Source organism: Ruditapes philippinarum, unplaced genomic scaffold, assembly GCF_026571515.1.
Source record: "Ruditapes philippinarum isolate M1 unplaced genomic scaffold, ASM2657151v2 ctg1953_1_1_1_1, whole genome shotgun sequence".
In the NCBI taxonomy this organism is placed as follows: domain Eukaryota; kingdom Metazoa; phylum Mollusca; class Bivalvia; order Venerida; family Veneridae; genus Ruditapes; species Ruditapes philippinarum.
In genome coordinates this window covers 28,233-51,036 of record NW_026862183.1, presented here as the reverse complement: position 1 = coordinate 51,036, position 22,804 = coordinate 28,233, and the positions used below count along the sequence as shown (strand labels likewise).

Below are 22,804 nucleotides of genomic sequence, written 5' to 3'. Positions count from 1 at the left end.
CCAAACACATCGACACATTATAATTAAGTATGCAAATGAAACTATTTTATAGGGAGAACCTTTCTAGAGCGTAATTAACACAAAAGAAAATCGAGTGGGACGAAAATTATTACAGTAAAGGTAACACAAACATATAGTGCAAAGACCTATGAAATAGTGATTATTTTATACGTCACAAGCATTTTCCCGTTCGACGAGGTCAGATTGCACTGCAATTTGAAATTGCACATTCGCAGTTTTGTCTTTTTGTAGAAGTTCAGGAGGCCAGATTAATTACCTAAATCTCGTTTCGAAAAGATAATTCAATGAAACTGTTTTACCAAACATTGTTATTAATGTCCTTAGATAATGAATTTTCTAGTATCGAGCCTCAAATAAAGCGCAAATTTAGGAGTATTGCACAGGCTGACCAATAACGGAATATCAATAAGTTGGATATTGTTTCCTCCGTGACTTTTTTAATGTATAAGTTATTTCCTCTTTTTTCCGACGCCTTCATAATATCTTATCTTTATAATAGAATTTGACAAGAACAATCATCCCTGCTCAAACGAATGTATTTTCTTGATAATAGGTGAGTAAAAGATTTTATGGTATTCGTCATAAGTAAATCTAGATTATCAATTATTAATTAAGTTGTTAATGAAATATTGGAATAATTGAAGTGTAAACGACTTAGACTTACATCCGAAATAATTCCCAATCCAGAGGAAATCTTACAGTTTTCTGTCTATAACTTAGTATTCAACCACGTTTTGCAGTTTGTAATATGCACCAGAAATGACATGCAAATTATCATAAATGTTAATTGAATGATTTTTAATTATTGGGATTTGCAAATATCATATAAAACCAAATTAATTACATTATTTAAGAATGCATGCTTTCATTTGTCCATATTTCATTAATCTATGAAATTTTGTTTATTTTTATATGTTTATTATAATGATTTGTTTGGTTTTTTTAAATTACATTCGATAAGTTTAAAATTATCCAATGTCTGCATACGCAAAAAATGTGTAGTACATTTCTCTTAAAGGAATATTTCTATCTACCAAACTTCCATATCACATCGAAATTTCCAGTTTGGTGTCTTTTGTTGTTTTTCTTTAGTCTCCTATTCCAATAGGCATATAAAATTATGTCTTCAAAAAAATAAAGCTCTTCAGATCAAATCCGATATCATAATATTACTTATAATGACCGTCTGGTGCATGTTATACTTTAAAATGCTAAAGAAATGGCATACTGTCTAAAGTTTATGACCTTTATGGAACTTCATATAGTATGCAAAATGAAATGGTTGTCAATAAAAAATCATAAAGGAAATCACAACAGAGTTAAAATTTGTGTTTGCTTAAATTATAATTAATTAATTAATTAATTACAATTATTTTTAACAAATATCAAAAAAGGTACATTTAAAAAACTGAGAAATGCTATCATCTCAGCTTTTCATCAAAATATATCCGTAAGAAAATAGAATTGAATGACATTATCTCCTACACAATCAAATCCTCTAATCCAAAGATATCATAGCAGACGACCATTACGTCTAATGGATCTGTTTCGTGACACATATCTATCCATCTCATCTTAATTAACGACAAAGGATCATGATTCTATATTCATTTGCTTAAAAGGTGAAACAGTCAATGTCCGAGCATACAAGTAATGTTAAAGCATTAGAAAAACCATATGTTTTTATCTTTAAATTAGACTAATTGCATGTATGAATGTATAAACAAATACACATTTGCCTTTAACTATTTTTTTCAAATCCAATGCTTAAACTTGTTTAAGTGGCGTTAGAAAATCTTATAAGTGTCAAACAGTTCCATAATCATGAATATAATCAATCTAAACTAAGATCGATCAACATTTTTTTCGATTATGTATTTGGTTTTTTTTTTTACCATATACATGTACATACATTTATAAGTTTGGTCATACATGTGCGTATCATCCTGACAAAGGTGTAGAATATGTGTCAAGTGATAAGCTAAATTATTTCACAAAGTCGTGTAGGCTTTTAAATTTTAAATATTACACAAAGTGTGGTAAACATTTGAAGTAATTAAGTATATATGATTTGTGAAGTTAAGTATATATGACTTGTGAAGTTAAGTATATATGACTTGTGAAGTCATGAGTTTCTGAAAAAAAGATGATGATTATTAACTAAACGTTTCTTATATTGTTATATCGTTTGCGTAACAAACATATTTCAAACTATTGCTTATTTCAAGTGAAGCGTAAATGAATTATAATTAAATGAACAAAAGATACTACCAGCATTTTTCCCACATATTGAACACGATTCAATCAATATTTGTAGGACCTACAAAATACCTATATTATTTGGTCACAATAAATTGATATTTATATGGTCTTAACACAGGGCAATACCAAATGGAAATGCTGTCGCAAGAATTATTAATCTGTTCTAAATAATTTGTCAAAGTTTGTCAAAATCATTAGCCGATTCTTTAATCGTACATGAAATTGTTATTCTAGTGATATGTAATTAAACTGTGACTTTCTTGAATTATGTCACTTAAAAGAAATTATTCAGAACAAGATTAAGATGAGTTGTTTATCGACGAATATTTTTATTTTCATGTTTTGTATTTAACATGTTTTCTAGAATATAAACATCTATTTTGTAACACACTGCGACCTACGGAGGCATTTTCAAAGTTCATTTTAGATTCTTTGGTGTTTAGTCGTTGTTTATTCTACGGAAAACGAATATTTAAAGGGATATTCAGGCAAAATAATGACAAAAATTTTAAATTGATCTTATGTACTCAAATCACACTAAATTGTCATTTCTTAAAGTTCCAGCATGCAGTTCTGTTTAAATTCTATATATTTTTATAGGGTTTGAAGGGTAAATATATCTATACATGTTTAACAAAATTTAGACGCCAAAAGAATCACTGAATGGTTTTAAAACAAGCCATTTGACTTTAACAGACCCTTGAAGTTACAATTGCAGATATTGTGGATATTGTATGATTGAACAAGTAATTCATTTGACATGTTCTTCAACGTTTCCATAGATCACTGTGAAAACTATTGTGAAAACCTAGCGCTCTAACCTGACCCACGCGGGTCAAGTTAGGAAACCACCATTTTATTAAAGTTTTGTTCCTTTGACTGTCAAATGTATTCATTTTGAGGGCAATTACAGAAAAATGAATGAAAAATTCAAAACTAAGAAATAAAAAAATTGCCTGTGTCTCCCTTTAAAATGTAGAAGCAGAATAAATGACAACACAACTTAATTTTGTGATCAGTAAAAAAATTAAAGGCACAAAAAACAGGAACACACGTGTAAGAGAAAAGCACGCAATATTGTAGCTACTGCATTGTATATTACGTTAAATTCAATGTGGCATATTAAGTACAACGATTTCAAAATTTGATTTAAAAAAAGATTTATATGCTTCATTCATAGAAGGTACATAAATCGACGATTTCGATGAAATTTCTCTTTGATTTGAATGTCATTATAGGCTGTATCATTTGGTGACATTTATAGCATTATTGCAGTAAGACAGTATAATTGAATTACCCTTTGAGCGGCTTTTAGACACACTATCAGATAAGAATACCGTGATAGGGCAATATGCGACAAAAATATTTATTTGCTCAGTTCTGTGACACTTTTCGATATTGTTTCTTTTATTTTATAGCTTGAAATGTCAAAATGCAAGTCGGAAAACCATTATCTGCGGAATATTTTGATGCCATGTTGATGTCAAGCAATTTTGTATGAATGAGGATCCAAGTTGTCGCCTGTAGATCATGTTTTATTGTTCTTCAGGGAAATATATTCTTTACAGTAACAGATGCATATTTTTTACAATTGCTTAAGACATGTCCAGCCTTTTTGATCTTTAATTTAGTAAATATTTATCGACACATTTCACTTCATTATATTAATTTTCACATAAGAACATGTAGTTACCAACTGTTCATAAAAAAAAGCATGGAAATGATTGAGGGTAATGCGAATCTTGTTACATAACTGCAAACAAGTGAATTCAATGAAACTGTTATACAAGTGAATACGAGCGTGGGTCAATATGTAATGTAATATGGCCCATGAATTTATCAAAAGTGCAATTATTTTACAATATTCAATTTCAACCATTCGAAATAAACCAATTTCTGAATGCTTCAGCATCGTCCTCCTGAGGTATACCTTGCAATAACTGAAGAATGGCAGACCTATGTCAACTTACTTCTTTTGTAGCGATTATCAGCAAGGTTTTGTCTTCAGTCTAGGAAAGACAAAAAAGTATCAGGGTGTCTAGTCTAGTCTTGTTTTGGAAGCATATCTGAATTTTTTATGTTACTTTTTAAATGTCATTGTAAAATGAATTTTAAATACCACATCTATTGCTTCTTAATGTTTGTTTGTTAGTATGTGTATTGCTTTTACATCGTTTTCTTCGTTTTTGTTTTAAGATTTGTTTAAAAACAAAACGGGACATGAAACATCTACAATTGTCCTAAACACGACATATCTCTTTATACTTGAATTTAACAGAGACAACAATTCCAGGGGGTATTTAAAACAATAACACAGTTACATAAATTTCTTTCTTGACATTTATCCATCGCTTGGTAATGCATGGTCAACCAACATTTTTTTGGTAGCTCAAATCTTATTTTTGAACCTACGCACTGGCGTTAAATAGTGAAATCAGCTTTCATCGCCAGTCAAACTAATAGGAAAATGGCGACTGTCATTATAGGAAACATTTTCATTAATTTTCGAGAGCATTTAACTCACTCGTTCTTCTGGTCAGATTTATGTATAAAAGGTATTCATCCGGTAGTTATCTGCCTATTTCTCAAGTGATTCTCCGAAATCGTATGAGTTGACCCTTTTGATATCCCTGCGATATGTGCTGTCTGGGTAAGTGAATGTCTGACATCTTTGTCAATGATAAGCTTGGCTTTATGAATGTTTCTGTCCGTAACTATGGATGTTTTATACCAGACTAACAGGCATCCCCCATTTTCCCCAATTGATGCGTACACCTCGAAACAGTTTTTTTAGATACGTCATTGTTGCCATAAATATTACAAAATTGATTAAAAACATATAAAGCAGAGTATTGCTCGAGGTTATATGTAAGCTCGTATTTTGGCGGCACTGTAAATGAGCATTAACTAGCCATATTTATCATGAAGTTACTTGTAAAAGGTATTAAGAATATGAATAAATATTCTTAATCGGTTGACTGCACACATGGTTTTTGGTATCCTATTGAAGCATAGCATATTAACGCAAACACAAGAATCACGAGCAAAATTAGATAATATACCTTATATTGCATTACATTTTTACCAAACCGCAATCTACGAGTAAGAAAAAATTAGAGCATATTCTATTTTCAAACGTCGTCGAATATTTACATAGTCTTTATCTGAAAAAATCTATATATTGGTGAATCTTCAGTACTTGTCCATTGAAATAACATTCATCAAAATATGAAAAGAAAGATATTTTCTATAAAATGATTGAATGCAATGTAAATTTATTAATTAATAAAATTTCCATTTTGCGCTAATGCACAGTAACAAAATCGTACTTTGACCTTATTGAAGTTTGTAAAGAAATAAATAATTTCTTTTATGTTACATTTGCTCTCGTGTACGAATTTGTTTGATGCGATATCTCTATTGTCGAAAAAAAACGTGCGTGTCACTTCTTTCGAAAATTAAAACCATACAATTTTCATTATTAAATTAATAGAAGTGATACGACAGAAACAAAATGATGAAAATGAAATCGATTTTAAATGAAAGATGAATTACCATGAGAAGAAATTTCTTATTTCTAACGTATGTCGCTGTGAGGCAAAACAATGGCAGTCGCCGTATATATATCGGTGTGATTGCAATAGACAACTAAATGGGTTCGTATGACTGGAGTCTCTGCATCCAGCAGGTAAGGTGGTTTTGAACCAAGGTGTTGCTGTTTGTAAGACCCTAGGTTTGGCAAAAATCATTTCCTAGTTGGCGCTAACGTTTAAAAGTTCGTAGAAAGAGCGTATGTGTGGAACATTTTCAAATAGAGTGAAAGGAAAATTATTTAAAAAAAACTATGCGAAGAAAATATATATAATAATATAATTAATTGGGTTGTGGGAAATTTCATTGTTCAATCAATTTTACTACTTCAAAAATGATACAAAATAAATATTTGTGTTGACGTATCGTGAAACAGAATGTCTTTCTAAATGTTATTATTTCTTTAGCAAGAATTTTGAGCTATATTCTGATCACAGCAGGGCTGCGTGACTGCGAGTACTTTTCCATGCCTGTCAATAAGACTAAAGTATGTCATTTTAATTGATTCATGATAGAATGTTATCTGTTCTCAAAAATTACCAAGAACTTTCTTTACTATGTCTTTTTTTGCGTTTTGTCAGTTATCAATAAGAATTGATTTCATTAATACTAAAAGATGATTAAATGTAACAAACGTTTATATTCCGATATCAATAATTATATCACTAACAACAATCTTCATTGAATACCATCATTCTTTTTATTTTAATGTGCGTGATATCAAATAAATCAAAACAGACTTTCTTTCTAGTTATAATCAATTTGAGAAAAAGGACAGCATGTACTTCGTTGTCGTATTTGATCATTTACATTTTTTAAGCTTTTTTGTTAAGTTTTTTTTTGTTTAAATGAAATGAAGAAATAATACTTACTGAAGCATGATGCACACTTATCAAATTTTAATATTTGCTGTCATTGTCATTACACTCCCACTTGTAACCAGATTGTTTATTACTACAAAGATCAAAAGTTTTGTTTTATGTGAACCCTCTTCACTAAATTTTATGAGATTAATTGCATTCAGTCATAGAAGTGCAAATAAAGTCCAATTAAACTGAGGGAAGAACCATTGAGGCTTTAAAAACTAAATCCTTACAATTTTGATTGTATAAAACGATTAGCATGTTTACCTAATAAAGCCACCGGAATATTGCATATCAAACAGACCAGAATGGCACATGTCAATATAATTTTCAGATACCTTATAGGAAATACAATATAATACTCATCCAGTTAAAATAGATATCTTTGCAAGCAGTGATTTAACTTACAAATGTCGTTTTACATTTGAGTGTAATAGTCATGCATTGAATGACAATGTTGTCGTGAAACAAATAGCAAAATATACATGGCACAACGGTTCTGTAAATAAATTACTGTACTCTTTGTAAAGGCATGGCATGATCTTTACTGTGTAATTGTGTCATTGAAACAAAAACAGTTGAATTGAAATGCAAGGTCGTTAATCATATTATTTTGAAATAAGAACTGATACACGTTTTAGGATGATGTTAGTAGTGATGGTTTTCACTCCGTATCACGGCAATAAGCCTCCCTTTGATAGGGAATCTAAAAATAATAATAGAGTGACTCTAAATACATAATAGGTAGCAAGAAACATTTATAATATATAAGCTGATCGTATATTTAGTATAATAAGATCTCAAACTTTTAACCTAAGGTTTCGAAATGCATTTATAAAAGGACAAAATAAGGAACTTAATGAAATAAAATAGCAAATAACCTATAAAACATTAATGACATTGCGAGAGAAAACATCTTTGGTTTCAAATTAAATCCAAAATGTTCATCTCTTAAAAATGAATATTTGTCACTTTTTGTCACCATTTGACAAGCTGTCTTTACATCGCTAAAATTTTCCAGCACAATTTTACTAGCACAAAGTAAAATTTTCTAATGGTATAATGAAGCCTTCATTGTCTTCTGTTAATCTTAAAATTCAAGAGACTTATAATTTGTTGTACCAGCTTCAACTCATGTTATTCTCATATTCAAACCAATTCAAGAACTTGTCTATCAATTGCTACGCTGTTGTATTTACAGTTATTACAAAATGAACAGAGATGTATCACAAAATATCTGTAAGCCGTTCGTATATGACTGTCTTGACTATAAGAATGATTGAGCTGAAAATATATCAAGAAATGATGTACTGAAATGATATGATTGAGAGATATATATGACGTCATACACTTAAAATCTGTATCAGGGATCTATTATCCCTCATGTACACATTTTTGCGAGATTTTCCGCGAGCATGTTTGACACAAAAAAAACAATTACTGACATTTACGCAGCCATTTTATCTACATCTGTTATGGTAATTAAAAAAAAGTAACATAAAAGCCATAAATATTAATAAGAAGATGTAAAGTATTCTCAGTAATGAATGAAAATGAAACATATAAAGTTACGTAAAACAAGATGGCGGAAATTGACTGATTTGAAAATCTTTAAAGAGCCTCTTATCCCTCTGTTATATAAGTATCGGATTCTTAGTTTTAAATGATGATTCAGCGTTCAATTTTTCAAGTGGTGTATTGATAATTTCAAAGGTTTCATATACCACATTTTGAGATAAGTTTTGTAACGAATGTTACTAATTCACCAGTAAAGAGAAATTTTAAGAAGTAGTTGATTTATTTAGTAGGAAACGTTTATAAATAAAAAGATGGTTGTTCAGATTTCTATCTCATGAAACTGTTTTATTTATCACAAAACACCTAGATTCTAAATGTTCAGATGAAACGAAATTACATTTCAGATGTTAGGCAGACGTATTTATATTGAAATGTGTAATATCATACACTTTTAGTTTAGACATACGTTTCTCTAAACGACGCAAGAATATTGGTCTGTTCGTATATTTAGTAAGGAGGTGCGTTTAATCACGCTAACCTTGAGGCAATGATTTTTATTTCTTATTTCCTTCTTTTTCAATTCGATAAGATTTGTCTTCATTCTCATCCTTCTTGTAATCATTATATGCTTTGTTGGGATTGAGTCTATACAAGGGTGGTATTTATATTCAATAATGACGGACCATCCCGACAAGAAAAAATACCCATCTGAGAGTAGATATCAAATTTCCCTAGACTTTTTAAATACCTTTTGTCAAAACCCCCTGCATTTTTTGAATTATGATCAAAAATTTAATGGATTTTTTAACATAACGAAAAAGTAACTTAAAAATGTTAATATTGCATTTTTATGAGATGAACTTACTTGGATATTGATTAAATCTCTCTCTTTTTGTCTGATTTTTATAATAAAGTTGTGGGCAATGTAAGAAATATATGAATTATTTCAAATATAAGTTAAAGCATTTTTTTTTACATATTGTAAACTGTGACAATAAAGTTTTGAATTGAAAATTGAATTGAATTACATAGAATCGTAATTGTTCCTGAGACGATCCTTTGGTGTGTGAAGAAGATTGCACTTTTATAGTTTCCTATTTACGAACCCATTATCAGACTCGAATGAAATTTGGTTCGTATAGTAAACGTGTCCTTTGTCATAGCACATTCACATGCAATCGTAATTTAATGAAAACTGAGTCTGTCTTCAGTTACCTTACAGTAATGTAAATTAACATACTGTCACGGACAAAAGTCATATATCAAGCACCTTATTTGCAAAAGATACGACTGCAGAAGGATATATTTAAAGCTGGTTTTGATTATGAAGTAAAGAACATTTTCTTCTGACCAAAATCTTTTTTAAGTTTTTCTAGGACAGAGGTGTTAAAAATCAAACCAGAATATGACAGCTGACACATAACATGTCATGAAAGCTGATGTCTGCACGGAAAGCTGTAAAGGAAATTAAGTGTCTCTCTCTGAAGTTAAAAAGCATCATATCAAATGAAAACGGAAATAATTTATAATAACTTTTAAAAGTATTTTATCTCTAAATCGTTTGTGAATGATTTGTAGGTTTCATGACACAACAATCGTCATTATATCAGTAGGAAAGAAAACAGACAATTTATGTTAGCTTTACCATTAATATTCAGAATGATTCATTAACATTTAATGGCCATTACACGTGTTTCTGAATTTCTTGTTTATCAAGATTATGTTGATTAGAATGAATTAATGTTCTGAAAAGCGTTTTGTCTGATATCTAGATAATTAAATATAGAAGAAAAAGCATTCTCTAAGATGTAGCTGATATCCATTTTATCTGCTTTTAAAAACGCTCTAACACCTCGGTAATTCTAATAGGCCAAACTTGAAAAACTATACATTGTTAAAAAAATATTTTTAAAGACATATTTATTTATGTTTCAATTAGATATAGTTACACTTAACAGATCTTCTAATATTTTTTCTTTTCTTTTTTTCTATAATTTCTGTGTTATTCATTTGCTGATTGTTTCTATGCAATATTGTTCATTTTTTACAAACTGTCAATATGTTTCTATTACATGTATGTGTTTGCCTCAAATTACGATTCACAGATAAAAAAAAGCTGTTTATATGGTATTAAAATATTTTAATTAAACGTTTAGTTGGAATCAAAATAAAAAATACAAATTATTATATTTTTGTAATCAAACCAATGTTTTCATAACAATAAATATCATATTATGGTTATGCGATAAATCATTAGTGAAATATCATATAATTGTAACATTAAAAATGAGAGACATTACACAAGATTGTCTTACATTACTTTTATGTTCATACTACTTGGGGAAAGTAGGGAGGTAGGGCATATAAATTTGGTATTGTCCGTCCCACTTGTCACGATTTCTGTCCGTCAACTGCTAAAACAGTGGAATGTGGGGGATCCATGGCCGATGCACACATTTTCGTAATAACATGTAATCTATCTGTGACATGGTTTTGAACATTTCGAAGAGAATATAAAATAATATTAAAGATCCTGTATGCTGTAATCAAGGATGTAGCATACAGTTAAGTGAAGTTTTATATATGTATATATTTATTCGTTTTATTCATTTTCTAAGCATCCAAAATATGTGCAGAAAATGTCAATGTGTACATTTAAATTAAACGTTAAAATATATGGTTATTGAAAAACTGGCTTTCACTTCATCCAAAATAAATTTCAAATTACCTCCCTTTATTTACATAAAATGTTAATTTGGTAATACCTTGACAAATAATGCTTTTTGAAACTTACAATAATGATAAATTTGAATATTACATTTTATGATATTTACCATAAAAATTGCGTTACAGGATTTTGACAATTTTTGACAACACCTGAACATTTAACATAATATTGCATTTTTTAGAGTTTGAATCAGTATTTACATAGATAATTATACCAAAAATGTCATACAAAAAAAATCACTTTTCTATTTGGAAGATGCATCTTATCAGCATTATAATAGAAGATTAGCGAAATTGCGTATTTGATCAAAATATCAATAAGTATAATGTGCAGCATATTCTTAGTTTGTATATGCTCTTTCAAGAGGTACCAGCTTTGACGTCCATTCTTTGTCCGTTACTAACACTGTAAGAGACCTTGTTACCGGATTTTGCAGTTTATTTAATTCCGGATTCCTACACGGCCTATTCCAATCAAAACGACTTTGTCTATTTTCACGTTTTGTTGACGAAAAACATGTAAAACACATTTTCACAAGAACCTGTCTGAATTTGCTACCAAACACTAAATACACAATAATATTCGTTGATAATGATAAATAGGAGAGGAGTAATGTTGTATGATGTACGGCTTCTTCTTGGATAGAATGTCTAGCATTGTCGTTTTTGCCGAATACAAATCCATTTATCATAATGACATATCTATAAATGTGCGAAGGAACATTTAAACAAAAGAATGTAGCAGTTACCGCAAATAACATTTTTGTCACCTTTGCAAGTGTATTTCCAGACTGTGTTACTCCGCTTTTCGTTCGCTTCTTGCGGATATTAGACGACTTTATTAAGCTACAAACTATTGCACCCATCAAATGAATGATACCACATAGAGGTAAAGCCAGTGTGATGACAGTGTCCGCGTATACAAATGCCTGTACAGTTTTGCTATGTTGCGGGAAAGGCACGCAATCATCTGCACTTATTGCCCAAAAAGGAAAGTTATAAAGACAGACTGACAAAATACCCAATATCAATAGAACTATTTCAGCAATTGTTTTTGTGCACACCTGCTTTACAACGAATGGCTTGCAAATTCGAATATAGTTTTCAAATGTGACAAATACAACCAGCCATACCGAAATGAATCCACAAACATAGCTTAAAAATATTATTATACTACATGAACCACTTATTGTTCCTAAACGTAAATGAAACACTTGTGATATCCAAATTATTAATAACGTTAATAGGAATCCATTATCTGCTATGCCTCTTGCAGCTAGATATATGCTACAAGAATTATTCTTCAACGGTTTCTGAAGAAAAACGACAGAAGACAATGTGTTGGTTATTAAGCCAAAAACACAAATGACTGGAATTGTGTACCGCTCCAAAAATGATGTTATTGGATGAAATGGCAGTGCAAGCAACGGTTTTGTTATATTCTCGTACAAAATATCATCGTTCTTGAAGATGTGCTTATTTGCCGTCCAATTACCGGAGGAAAGACCGCCAGAACTCATTCTGAAAAGACACGGAAAGAGATGATAAATTAAATAGACGTCATCACCGTAAATGTTTCATCATATTATTAGATGTATATTTCTGCGAACTAATAAATACAAGGCTTACGAGTTTAACAATTTATTTCATCAAGGACATTTACATTAAAAGTTAGAATTAAAAATGTTTAACAATGTATTTAAAAAAGAATGATAATCTTTTCATGAAAATCGAATAATTTTCAAAACAAAAGGTAACCCCAAAAAGAGGCAAAATTAAAACAAAAAAGAGAGAAATAGAATTTGTAAGGTAAGTCGAAAACGACAAAATTCGACAAAAATCGGTTTGATCGAGCAAGTTCATAAACGATAACATCTTTCACCGGCTAAAGCAGATTTCGACTATTAAACAAGAAAATTTGATATTCATATGTAGATGTGTTTATACGGCGGTTTTTATTTATCTTTTAATGCGACACGTTCGTGCCAATCCCCTAAAAACGCCGTATGGTCTCATTTAAAAATAATACGTGCGCCTTAAAATAGAAAACAATGGGCGAAACTAAATAAAAAGAATTTTGGAATAGGACAAAGGGTTATGAAGCCTGTATGTCACAGATAAAATGTCTAAAGACAAATTTAAAAGTAGTCAAGATATTCTTTAGTTGATTATACAGACTGAGTATTTAAGTTAAGAAAACTGGAACGTCTCAAGAAGAAAAAGCAAATTGAAAGAACTAAAAGTACTACAAATAAAACAATAATGTCGTGTTGAACCATCTTTAAGGATAAAAAATATAACATCTCTGATTTTACGTATAAGGCGACTTTTTACATCATATCCACACTGCACAAAAACGCTGATGTGGCAATAAAAAAGAAAGAAGAAGAAGCCCTTAAGAAAATCTAAAACGACAGAATTGAAATGCCTAAAATGCCAAAAGCCTTTTTCAAATATTTTGTTTCAAGGTCTCTGGCTTATATTGGAGAAATTGTGATTTTTTTTAAAACTTGAAAAAATATTGGAAACTATGACTTATATCACCCGTAATGATGGGGCGAATAAACCATGTATAATTAAGCTCGTAAGTAATCGGTTATATGAAATTTGCAAGATTACAAGGAAATGATACATATGTACATTTAGATGAACTGAACAAAATATTGACTTTAAATTCCAAACTTTAATTTACAATCCATTGTTTATTTTTAAAGCAACAATAATCAACTAATATCTTTGCACAATTAGTGTTTTGTTTTCAGTAACATTTACAGAACAAAGCCCTAACAACATTAATTCAGACTCACAGGACCTTCGTAAATATTTCTTTTTAATTAAAAAGAAAACGGTTAAAAAAAGTTTATTGTTACAACAACATTTTCCAAAATGCTTCGCATATTCCGAAAGTTTCATTATATCAATCAGTTAATCAGAAAATAGATAAATTAATAACTTAAATTTAAATATAAAGACATGCTTAGCCTAGAGATGGTGTATTGTTATTTCTCAAATTGAAACGTTTTTTTTTTTGTTTTAGTTTCGGTGGTCTGTGACTTTTTCCGAAACATACTATTTGGCTTTAAAGTGGAATCATCTTTTTTTTATTTTTGGCAATTCGTAATGACAATGAAAAAGTGTTATGTTTGTCAAAATACACTTTGCTTATATTTTGCTATTTCTTTGGCACATTATGTAATACAGTAATACCTAATTCAACTTTAAAGCATCATTTTACTTTGAATTCCTGATTGTAACATTAAATTCTTATTAATAAAACTCATATTTTCCCGTTCCTAAATTATAAAATTGTTCATTTCCAGGACACAGTGTGCCAGTTATTTTAATTAAAAACACAAACCTTAAAGCAATAGAGTTATCCTTTTTTATTACTTCTTTCTATCATATCTCTGCAATACATCCTTTGACAAGTTCACATTACTCTGGAGATTTTGCTAATGACGGAAATAAGACCTGATATTGGAATGCAGAAACATCTGATGTTCAGTGACTTTTGATATAACATGCGGTATCGATAAATTCTCTGGGAGCAAAAAAAATATTTCTGCAAGGAAACTCAGAGCTTCTTTTCTTTGTGTAATATATGATCACCGAATGTGAAAGTAATAAATGATAATTAAACAATATTATATCCATTTATTTTCATTTTAATTACCTTGTATGTTTCTGTGGTAAGTAAAAATGTCATTTTTGGTTGTTGTATTTTTAGTAAAAATGTCATTTTTTGTTCTTGTATTTTTAGTAAAAATGTCATTTTTTGTTCTTGTATTTTTAGTAAAAATGTCATTTATTGTTCTTGTATTTTTAGTAAAAATGTCATTTTTTGTTCTTGTATTTTTAGTAAAAATGTCATTTTTTGTTCTTGTATTTTTAGTAAAAATGTCATTTTTTGTTCTTGTATTTTTAGTAAAAATGTCATTTTTTGTTCTTGTAATTTTAGTAAAAGTGTCATTATTTGTTCTTGTATTTTTCCCCATGTGCCATGTCCTATTTGGTGTCTTGCTGGGTTCCTTGCTGTAAGTCCTGTGTTAGGGGATGCGTTCGTTAAATGCCACCCTTCTTGTTGATCTTGCTTTTTATATTGAATTCTTGATTAAGCTTTTTTTATGCCCACAATCTGAAAACTTAGGCAACAGTCAATTATTTTAACGAACAATATTACAAATTTAATTGCATCAGGAGTGGAGGATATTTACTCATGTACTAATTTTGCTATGAAATACTTTCTATGAAAGCAATACATTTAGTTTAAACATATTTTATTTCCCATAATATAGTTATATACTTGCTACAATTTACAATAAACAGACAGCATTTCAAATTTTCCTCATAGTATTATTTGATAAGTAATATATTTAGACCTGTTCCTGAAGCCGACATATTTTTGACTTATGATGAAAACGTAACATTAAGACATTATTTGCATGTATAATTATACATTTTAATCGATGTTAATAAATAAATGCTAAATACATGTACATACTTATGAGAAAGTTGCGTGTTCAAAGCTACAAGAAAGTGTCAAAGACTTGATTTATAGTTTTTTCTAGAGATTTTTTTTTTTAATTTAGCAGAAATGTCTTGACAAAGCTTTCAATATTATATGTTACAACTATGAGTATACATCAGAGCAGATTGTTAAACCCGATTTAAGATTATACAGCATATAAATGAAAAACATTGTCGGTATCAAAATTTGTATCCTGACCTTTAAAGACAACTTCAAAATTCGAATTTACTATAACCGAAAATACATATGAATAAACATTATGTTTTTATTTTAATTTGTTTCATTACATGCAACACATATCTATCTGCAAAAAAAGTATCCAATTTGTATTAAATTGTCTGCCTTTCTACGTTTGGGGCTGAAAATTCTTTTTGTAATGTACATCTTATTTTGTGTATCATTTACAGACACATTTATGTATAGCTTTGTATTTCATCAATTGCAAATCATAACACAGGAACTGACGTCAGTGATGCCGGCAAGAAAAACGACGACGATTCCTCTAAGGAAAGAGGAAACACATAAAAAGAGACTTCATGAGATTGTGTAATACAAAGTTTATAATTAGGTATTCCGTGGGTTGTTTTTTATAACTTAAAAATGAAAATGATAGAATTGAACACCGGGTTTCTGGAAATTTGATTAACAACCGCATGTAATACTGTACCAGCATGTTGTTTAATTACAGCCATTTGTTTAAAAATACTGAATTTGTTTTGTCTTTAATCAGTAGAGTGTCATAAAGATATATAAGAGTTTCACATTACATTACATGCACACAAATATTATATTTGTCCTGCACAAGCAATTTGTATTAAAACTTACTTTTTTTGTATTGTGCATTTCATATTTATTAGTTGTTAATTGAATTCAATAATCTTTTTTCTCGAATTGGTCATAACACTTTACGTTATTAGTTTAATTTGAAATTGAAAAGATGACATTAGATAAATAGGTGAAACAAATTAAGAATCGTTACATTGATTGCTTCCAAATACGTTTTATCAAAAGATAAAATTGTGATATAATATTTTTTTGTAAAAAGTAATAACTGATGATTCAAACGTCAACAATATTGCGCTAACGAGATTTGTTTATGACAAGTACAGGATTAATGGTATGTATGGAATAAAACTTAACAAATAAAACGAATACAACTGAATAAATTCAAGTTTAATGAGCAGGTCTATATGGTTGTTTTATGACTGTCATTAAAAATCTATAACTATCTAAGTTTACTGATTAATTCGATTTGTTACGTAGATGATATCATAAAGTCATCATAATGTGAATTTAATCTAATTTTATTCAGAATTGAAGCATGTTTATGACGTTTACGTAAAATAGGAGTAGGTTTAAGAAAATAACTTTTTGTAATAGGTAACACTTAAGACATTCAAGACAAATATAAAAGAAAACTAAATATTATTGCCGTCTACAAATTTATCCGTGAGATTCTAATAAAAAACATGATATCTATATCTATAAAAAGACGTATTTTACCTATAAGAAAACTTATTATGTCTATAATTTGTACATAATCCAATAAACAAATACATTTTTTGTTTGCTTTCAATGCTTTTCTTTGTCATGTATACTCCTTTTTCATAAATAATCCCATATTCAAACAATCTATTACATACATTTAATGACATAAGCATAGCTATTATTAATTACTAGAAATTAAAGTTTTGAACACTGAAATAATAAATTCTAGCTTTTAGTAAATGACTTTATTGAACAAAAATAATTGACAAATACAACTATTGTCGACTAACAGAAGCAATATTTGGATGATATGTGATTTTTCTTTTCTTCTTTATGACACTTTTCAAACAGATATATCCGTATCAATGTGTCACAATGGCACCGCAATGCCAGTCAATGATACGCTTTTGGTATTTTATAATATGCAATTAATGTCATTCTATGATTTTGGAAAAAAAAAATCTAACGCTTACGTCAAAATCAAATTAGAATCAAATTAGAAATTAATATTAATGAATTTTCTCTATTCCAATTGTCTAAATTGTAATAAAATGTCTTGGAAGTAACGTCTTAAAACATCTTTAATGTTTTCTTATCTATATCTTTCAATAAATTAGATATTTACCGACATAAGCCGAAAACAAACTGATTGAGAGACTTCGTAATACTGAAAAAATTACGTGTTTACATGCTAACATAGTGTAGCGATAGTACAAAAATTATAACTGAATAATGTTGCCCAGTTTAATCATTTATTAGCATTTAAGCACGTTAACGTACATATTATTTTAGAGCAAGAATTGTGTGATTATATTCCGTATTTTTGTTAGAGAAAACAATAACGCATCTGCAATAAACAGAAGTTGTAAACTGGTTATTTTCTCATGTATATATTTACAGTTTAATGAAAAGTACATTAAAATGGTTTTGTTTTTAACATTTAAAACAAATCAAGATGAAGTGTTTACTTCATAATCGATGTTACAGTTTATCTTTTTCTCCACACAAACAGTTTTAAAATAAAACTGAATTAGGTTTCTGTTTAATTTACATGATATATATTGTTAATGAAATATACATACAATGTATTTGCATGCATTTCGCTGTTACATATCTTAAAATTAACTACTTTAAATTTGGCACAAAATTATCTATACCTTGTTGAAAATCCCCTGCACTCGTCACACGAATAATTCATGTAAATGTTTTGTTTGATCTTTAAATGAATATTGCGTATCCAATTTCCAGAAGAAGGGTTGTATTCATTACCTAGAACTCCCCGAAGATGTTTTTTGATTACTTTCTATGTGATTTTGTAAGATGCCCATTTTCTCGTCTTCGTAGATTGATGTTAAACATGAGAGAGGAATGGTGTAAAAAGATCCTCAGTTTAATCTCTTTGCATTTTAAAATAATGCATTTTAAAATGCAGTTTTCAAGAATTGTCAATAGACGAATGACATGAATGATTTTTTTTGGACAATACAAATGTATAAATAAATGTGCTTCGCTGTGCTGATAATCATTGCAGAAATGTTATCTCGTATTGTGGCGGACAGACGTGATTTCAAATTCACAGGAGGGGAGAACGACTTGGAATACAAACTCATATGTTTGTATCGGATGATTAGAGCTAATCCGTCTGTATTTATAACTTTCGGCTTTTGCATGTTTAAACATGCAATATCACATGTTGCATTTAGTACATGTTCGCTGACTGTACCAAATTTCATTGACAAATGTTCATAACAGATTACTTTTAAAGCCAGTGCATTATGATTCAAATACAGGTTTCGTAAAAAAAGTTTTCATTATAACCCTACCCTATATTAACTTTATCAAAAATAGTTTCTCTCATAACCTTTACCTAGTGATAGCACGGAAAAAAGGAAAAACATTTTAATACAGGAGATAGATGAAAATAAGGAGAAAACGATACTTGTAAAGTCGGCAAATTAAATGGTTGGAATGCCACAGAAATAAACAAAATAGGAGAAATATATATATGTATATATGTACTATATAATAACTTTTGTCTAAGGTATTAAACAAAGTTATCAGAAATTGTTTAGACATCAACAATTGTTTTTTAAATTTTAAGTGTTATATATTGCATTTATTTTTATTTAAAACACTGTGAGCTGTTGGTTATCTTATGAACATCGTGTCTTAAAGTACGATAATAATACATTCAATATGGAACTTTTAAAAATGTAACAAAAGTTACTGTAATAGAAATGTACATTTAACGTAGTTAAAATGAATTTAAGATAGGAACATGTTGCAAACAAAAGAGCTTGAAGCAAAATCATCGGTTTCTGGGAAAAATTATTGATCAACAGGTCTTCCCGATTTATTAACACATTGGAAAACAACATCTTTCTTTCTAATTTTCAATTTGGATTGAACATGTAAATGATGTCAACATTTCAATCTAAGTGTTTTTCTTTTGGTAAAAGAATTAAGAAGAAAAATTTGAAAGAAATTGTTTAACAATGTACCCGGTTTAAGCTATATGCTTTTATGATAACACAACGTTGTTTCTTTGTTGCTTGGGTTTAATGTCACACTACACAATTATGGTCATATGGCAACGTTTGAGCATTAAGGGTGGAGGAAGATCTCAGGTGCCCTTTCGTGCATTATTTCAGTCGCGAATAGGCACCAGCTTAGAACCAACGATGGTCCGTAAGATAGCTGGATAGCTTCCACACATGATATAATCCAAAGTGACAGTCGGGATATGAACCAACAGCGATGAGGGGCAAGTGGTTACACAACGTTGAAATCATTTTATTAGAGAAAGGAATCAGGACCTTTGTACGTTTCCAAGTTATCTTTAAAATTTAAACATGACAAACAGGAAATCTGTATTTATAACGCATTGTGTCTTTAGAAAATGAAAATTCTTAATGATGCAAATACATAAAAACGTATATTGTTTAACCAAGAATATGATGACAGATGTATAAAGTACATTGTGCAACAATTTTGGCGTTAATACAAAGGACGATTTAGACTAAACTTTTATTAACTCATGTAAAAATGTTTGATATGAAATACAAAAAAAAACAGATGTACATTTTGATTGATGTACGAATATATTTACCAATTCCTCTAATAATCTTATATGGATTTGTTAAGTATTGTTTTATCTTTTAAATATACAAGGGACCACCCATTTCCAGATTTTCATACTTCACAACAGCAGATGTCAAGTGACGTGTTGAAGGTTTAAAAAGTTGCCCCGTACATCTGCCATTGCTTGCATTATAGAAGTTACTTCACTTATACTTTTTGTTCGAGCAAATAAGGACGTATTCAACAGCAAAGTATCAATAGCAAAGTATAAACATGAAAAGGCATTTACTCAACCTAGTGATGGATAGTAATGTACTAAATAACTTTGACAAAGTTTAGATGAATGTTTCAGTAATCAGCTTTTAACAACTTTAAATCCTTTTTATATACTGCGTTTTTAGTATATTATTTCAGACAAAGGTGGTTTCAATTTAAAGATAAAATAAATATATAAAAAAAACAATTAAGATATTTATATAAAATTCCGATCAGCAATTTTAGTATTAAGTGATTTTATTGTAGCTTTATAACAATTGATTCGCTTCTTATTGTAATGCTAGTAGTAAATTTCATTAATTAAACTTACATGGTCATTTACTACCGCTCATAATTTATATTCCATTAAAGAACACCAAAAACAAATCAATTACAAGCGTCGACTTGCATTTGAATGTTTTCTCCTTTATTGTCAAATAATTGTCATTACTAGAGGGATAATGCACTTTTTGTCGTGCAGTAACATGTGTAGAATCATTGTAAGTCGGAGCACGTTTGGTGAGGAGTTTCATATGTCCGAGTGCCTTTGCAAAGGTTTATGCACGACAAAAGTACAATTTAGCGTTATTATTGCAGCAATAGGTCGGTATTCTTACGTTTTATTATTTGCGTATCGTATAAAAACAATTTGTCATGCTTTTCAAGTGCTAGTGTTATGTCATTTGATGATTACGAACAAGTTAAATCAACCCAAGAAAGCGGGCCTGCAAGAAAAAATAATGCGTTTAATGTATTTAATATCTAAACTAAAAGCGTGAACTCTTTCAGACAATTTAACGTTTTTTAACAAAGTAAAAGTTTCAAGCATGTTATCAGTTCTCCGTGAATACAGAAAAATATGTTTGATACACAAATTCACATAATTTGTAGTTCTGAAAAGGTATAGTTTATTACGTTTCTTATTCATAGGAAGGCTATCAAAAGCAAACAAATTATACATAGAATAATAAGCCCGCGTAATTAAAGTCAATCTTTTATAATATATTCATGTAAAAATTGTGCAAGTTTTAAATTGAGGAGAACTTTTACAAAATAAGGAAGTTCAAATTAACTTGTGTGATCGCTGCTTATCAAACCTTATGTTCCTTATTTGACAAGGAATAGAAAAAACAACATAAAAAGCAACAATATAGAAACTCTTAATTGTAAACGACAATGAAATAAACAGATATGCCACTTCAACGCATAAAAAGAAAATTTATCAACATAAACAATATAAAAAACTATAAACCTTTTCTTTTTTTAATTTATATCAACAAATTATCTGATTATATTCATGTATAACTAAATCTTTTTGATAAAGATATATAAATGCATTTCAGCAACGCTTCCAACACAAAAGTCGTTTACGTTTATTTCTCTCAGCCATGATGCACATGTCTCTAGCCAATTTAAAGTCAATGCTAAACATACCCCTGCACATATTGCTTTGATTTTCAATAAATATAGAGATAATAATATCAATGCGCCGCTATATGTACAATCAACGACATAAAGCTTCGTACTAAAAGCATCAACATCACCGGTTTTCGCTATTTTTTAGTTAAGTTAAAAAAAGACAAGCTACATGTGGTGCAATTATGGCTCTACTTGAAATCTTTTCTTTGAGACAGTTAAGATAAAAGAAAATGATTATTATAATCATCGAGTTAAGTGGATTCCCTCTGTGAGAAGGTACTTTTTCCCCTACTTTAATAAGAGTTTCCGTTAATCGGAATTATTTTTCTGATAGCAATGTGATATGCCGTTCGTCTAAATCACAATTTTAAAAGACGGTTTCACTTATTTTGTCAGAGTTTAGGTTAATTAATCAAATTGTATAAAATGAACATCAAATGAGCATTCAGAAAAGTTAATAAGTAGTATTTAATAGTCAAATTTATCTTACTTGTATAATATGTAGAGCCAATATAGCATAGGTTTTAAGAACTTTATCATGTATATAAAAAGAGAGCAAAACACGTCATGGAAAGATTTAAGTACTGTTGATATACACATTTAAATGATCAAATTAAGTGCCACATGGCACGTATATGACTGTAAAATGAAAGTACTGACTTTTTTAAGATTAATCAAAATATCATTCTTTCAAAAAAATAATAAAAACATGTGATTTATTTTTTTAAAAAAAGATGCCATTCCACAAAAGCGTTATTAAAAATAGTTCAAAGACTGTGTTAAAAGATAAAAATACAACTGCGGTATAAATGAATTGAAATTATGTTGATGTACCAATTTATAAGCAATTGAATTTACATGAAATAAACTCTAATACAAACCCAACATACACAAACATTTCGGACAATTGTAATGGGGCTTATTATCTAGCTTTTAGTACACAAAGAAACTTTACGTACATTTTACATTTTAAGTATGCACGAATAAAATATACACAAATAATTTCATCAGATGTTGGATAATTTATAAACTTTAAAACCATTGTCAATAG

The 22,804-nt window shown here is 29.3% G+C and overlaps 1 protein-coding gene across 1 annotated transcript; it reads right to left on the bottom strand.

The window, feature by feature from the left end:
• Positions 1 to 11,300: 11,300 nt before the first annotated feature.
• On the bottom strand, positions 11,301 to 12,502 carry LOC132718204 (FMRFamide receptor-like). Its single transcript, XM_060701848.1, has one exon. It carries the CDS (start codon positions 12,500 to 12,502, stop codon positions 11,324 to 11,326), a length of 1,179 nt encoding a protein of 392 aa, XP_060557831.1. The 3' UTR covers positions 11,301 to 11,323.
• Between the last annotated feature and the right edge of the window lie 10,302 nt (positions 12,503 to 22,804).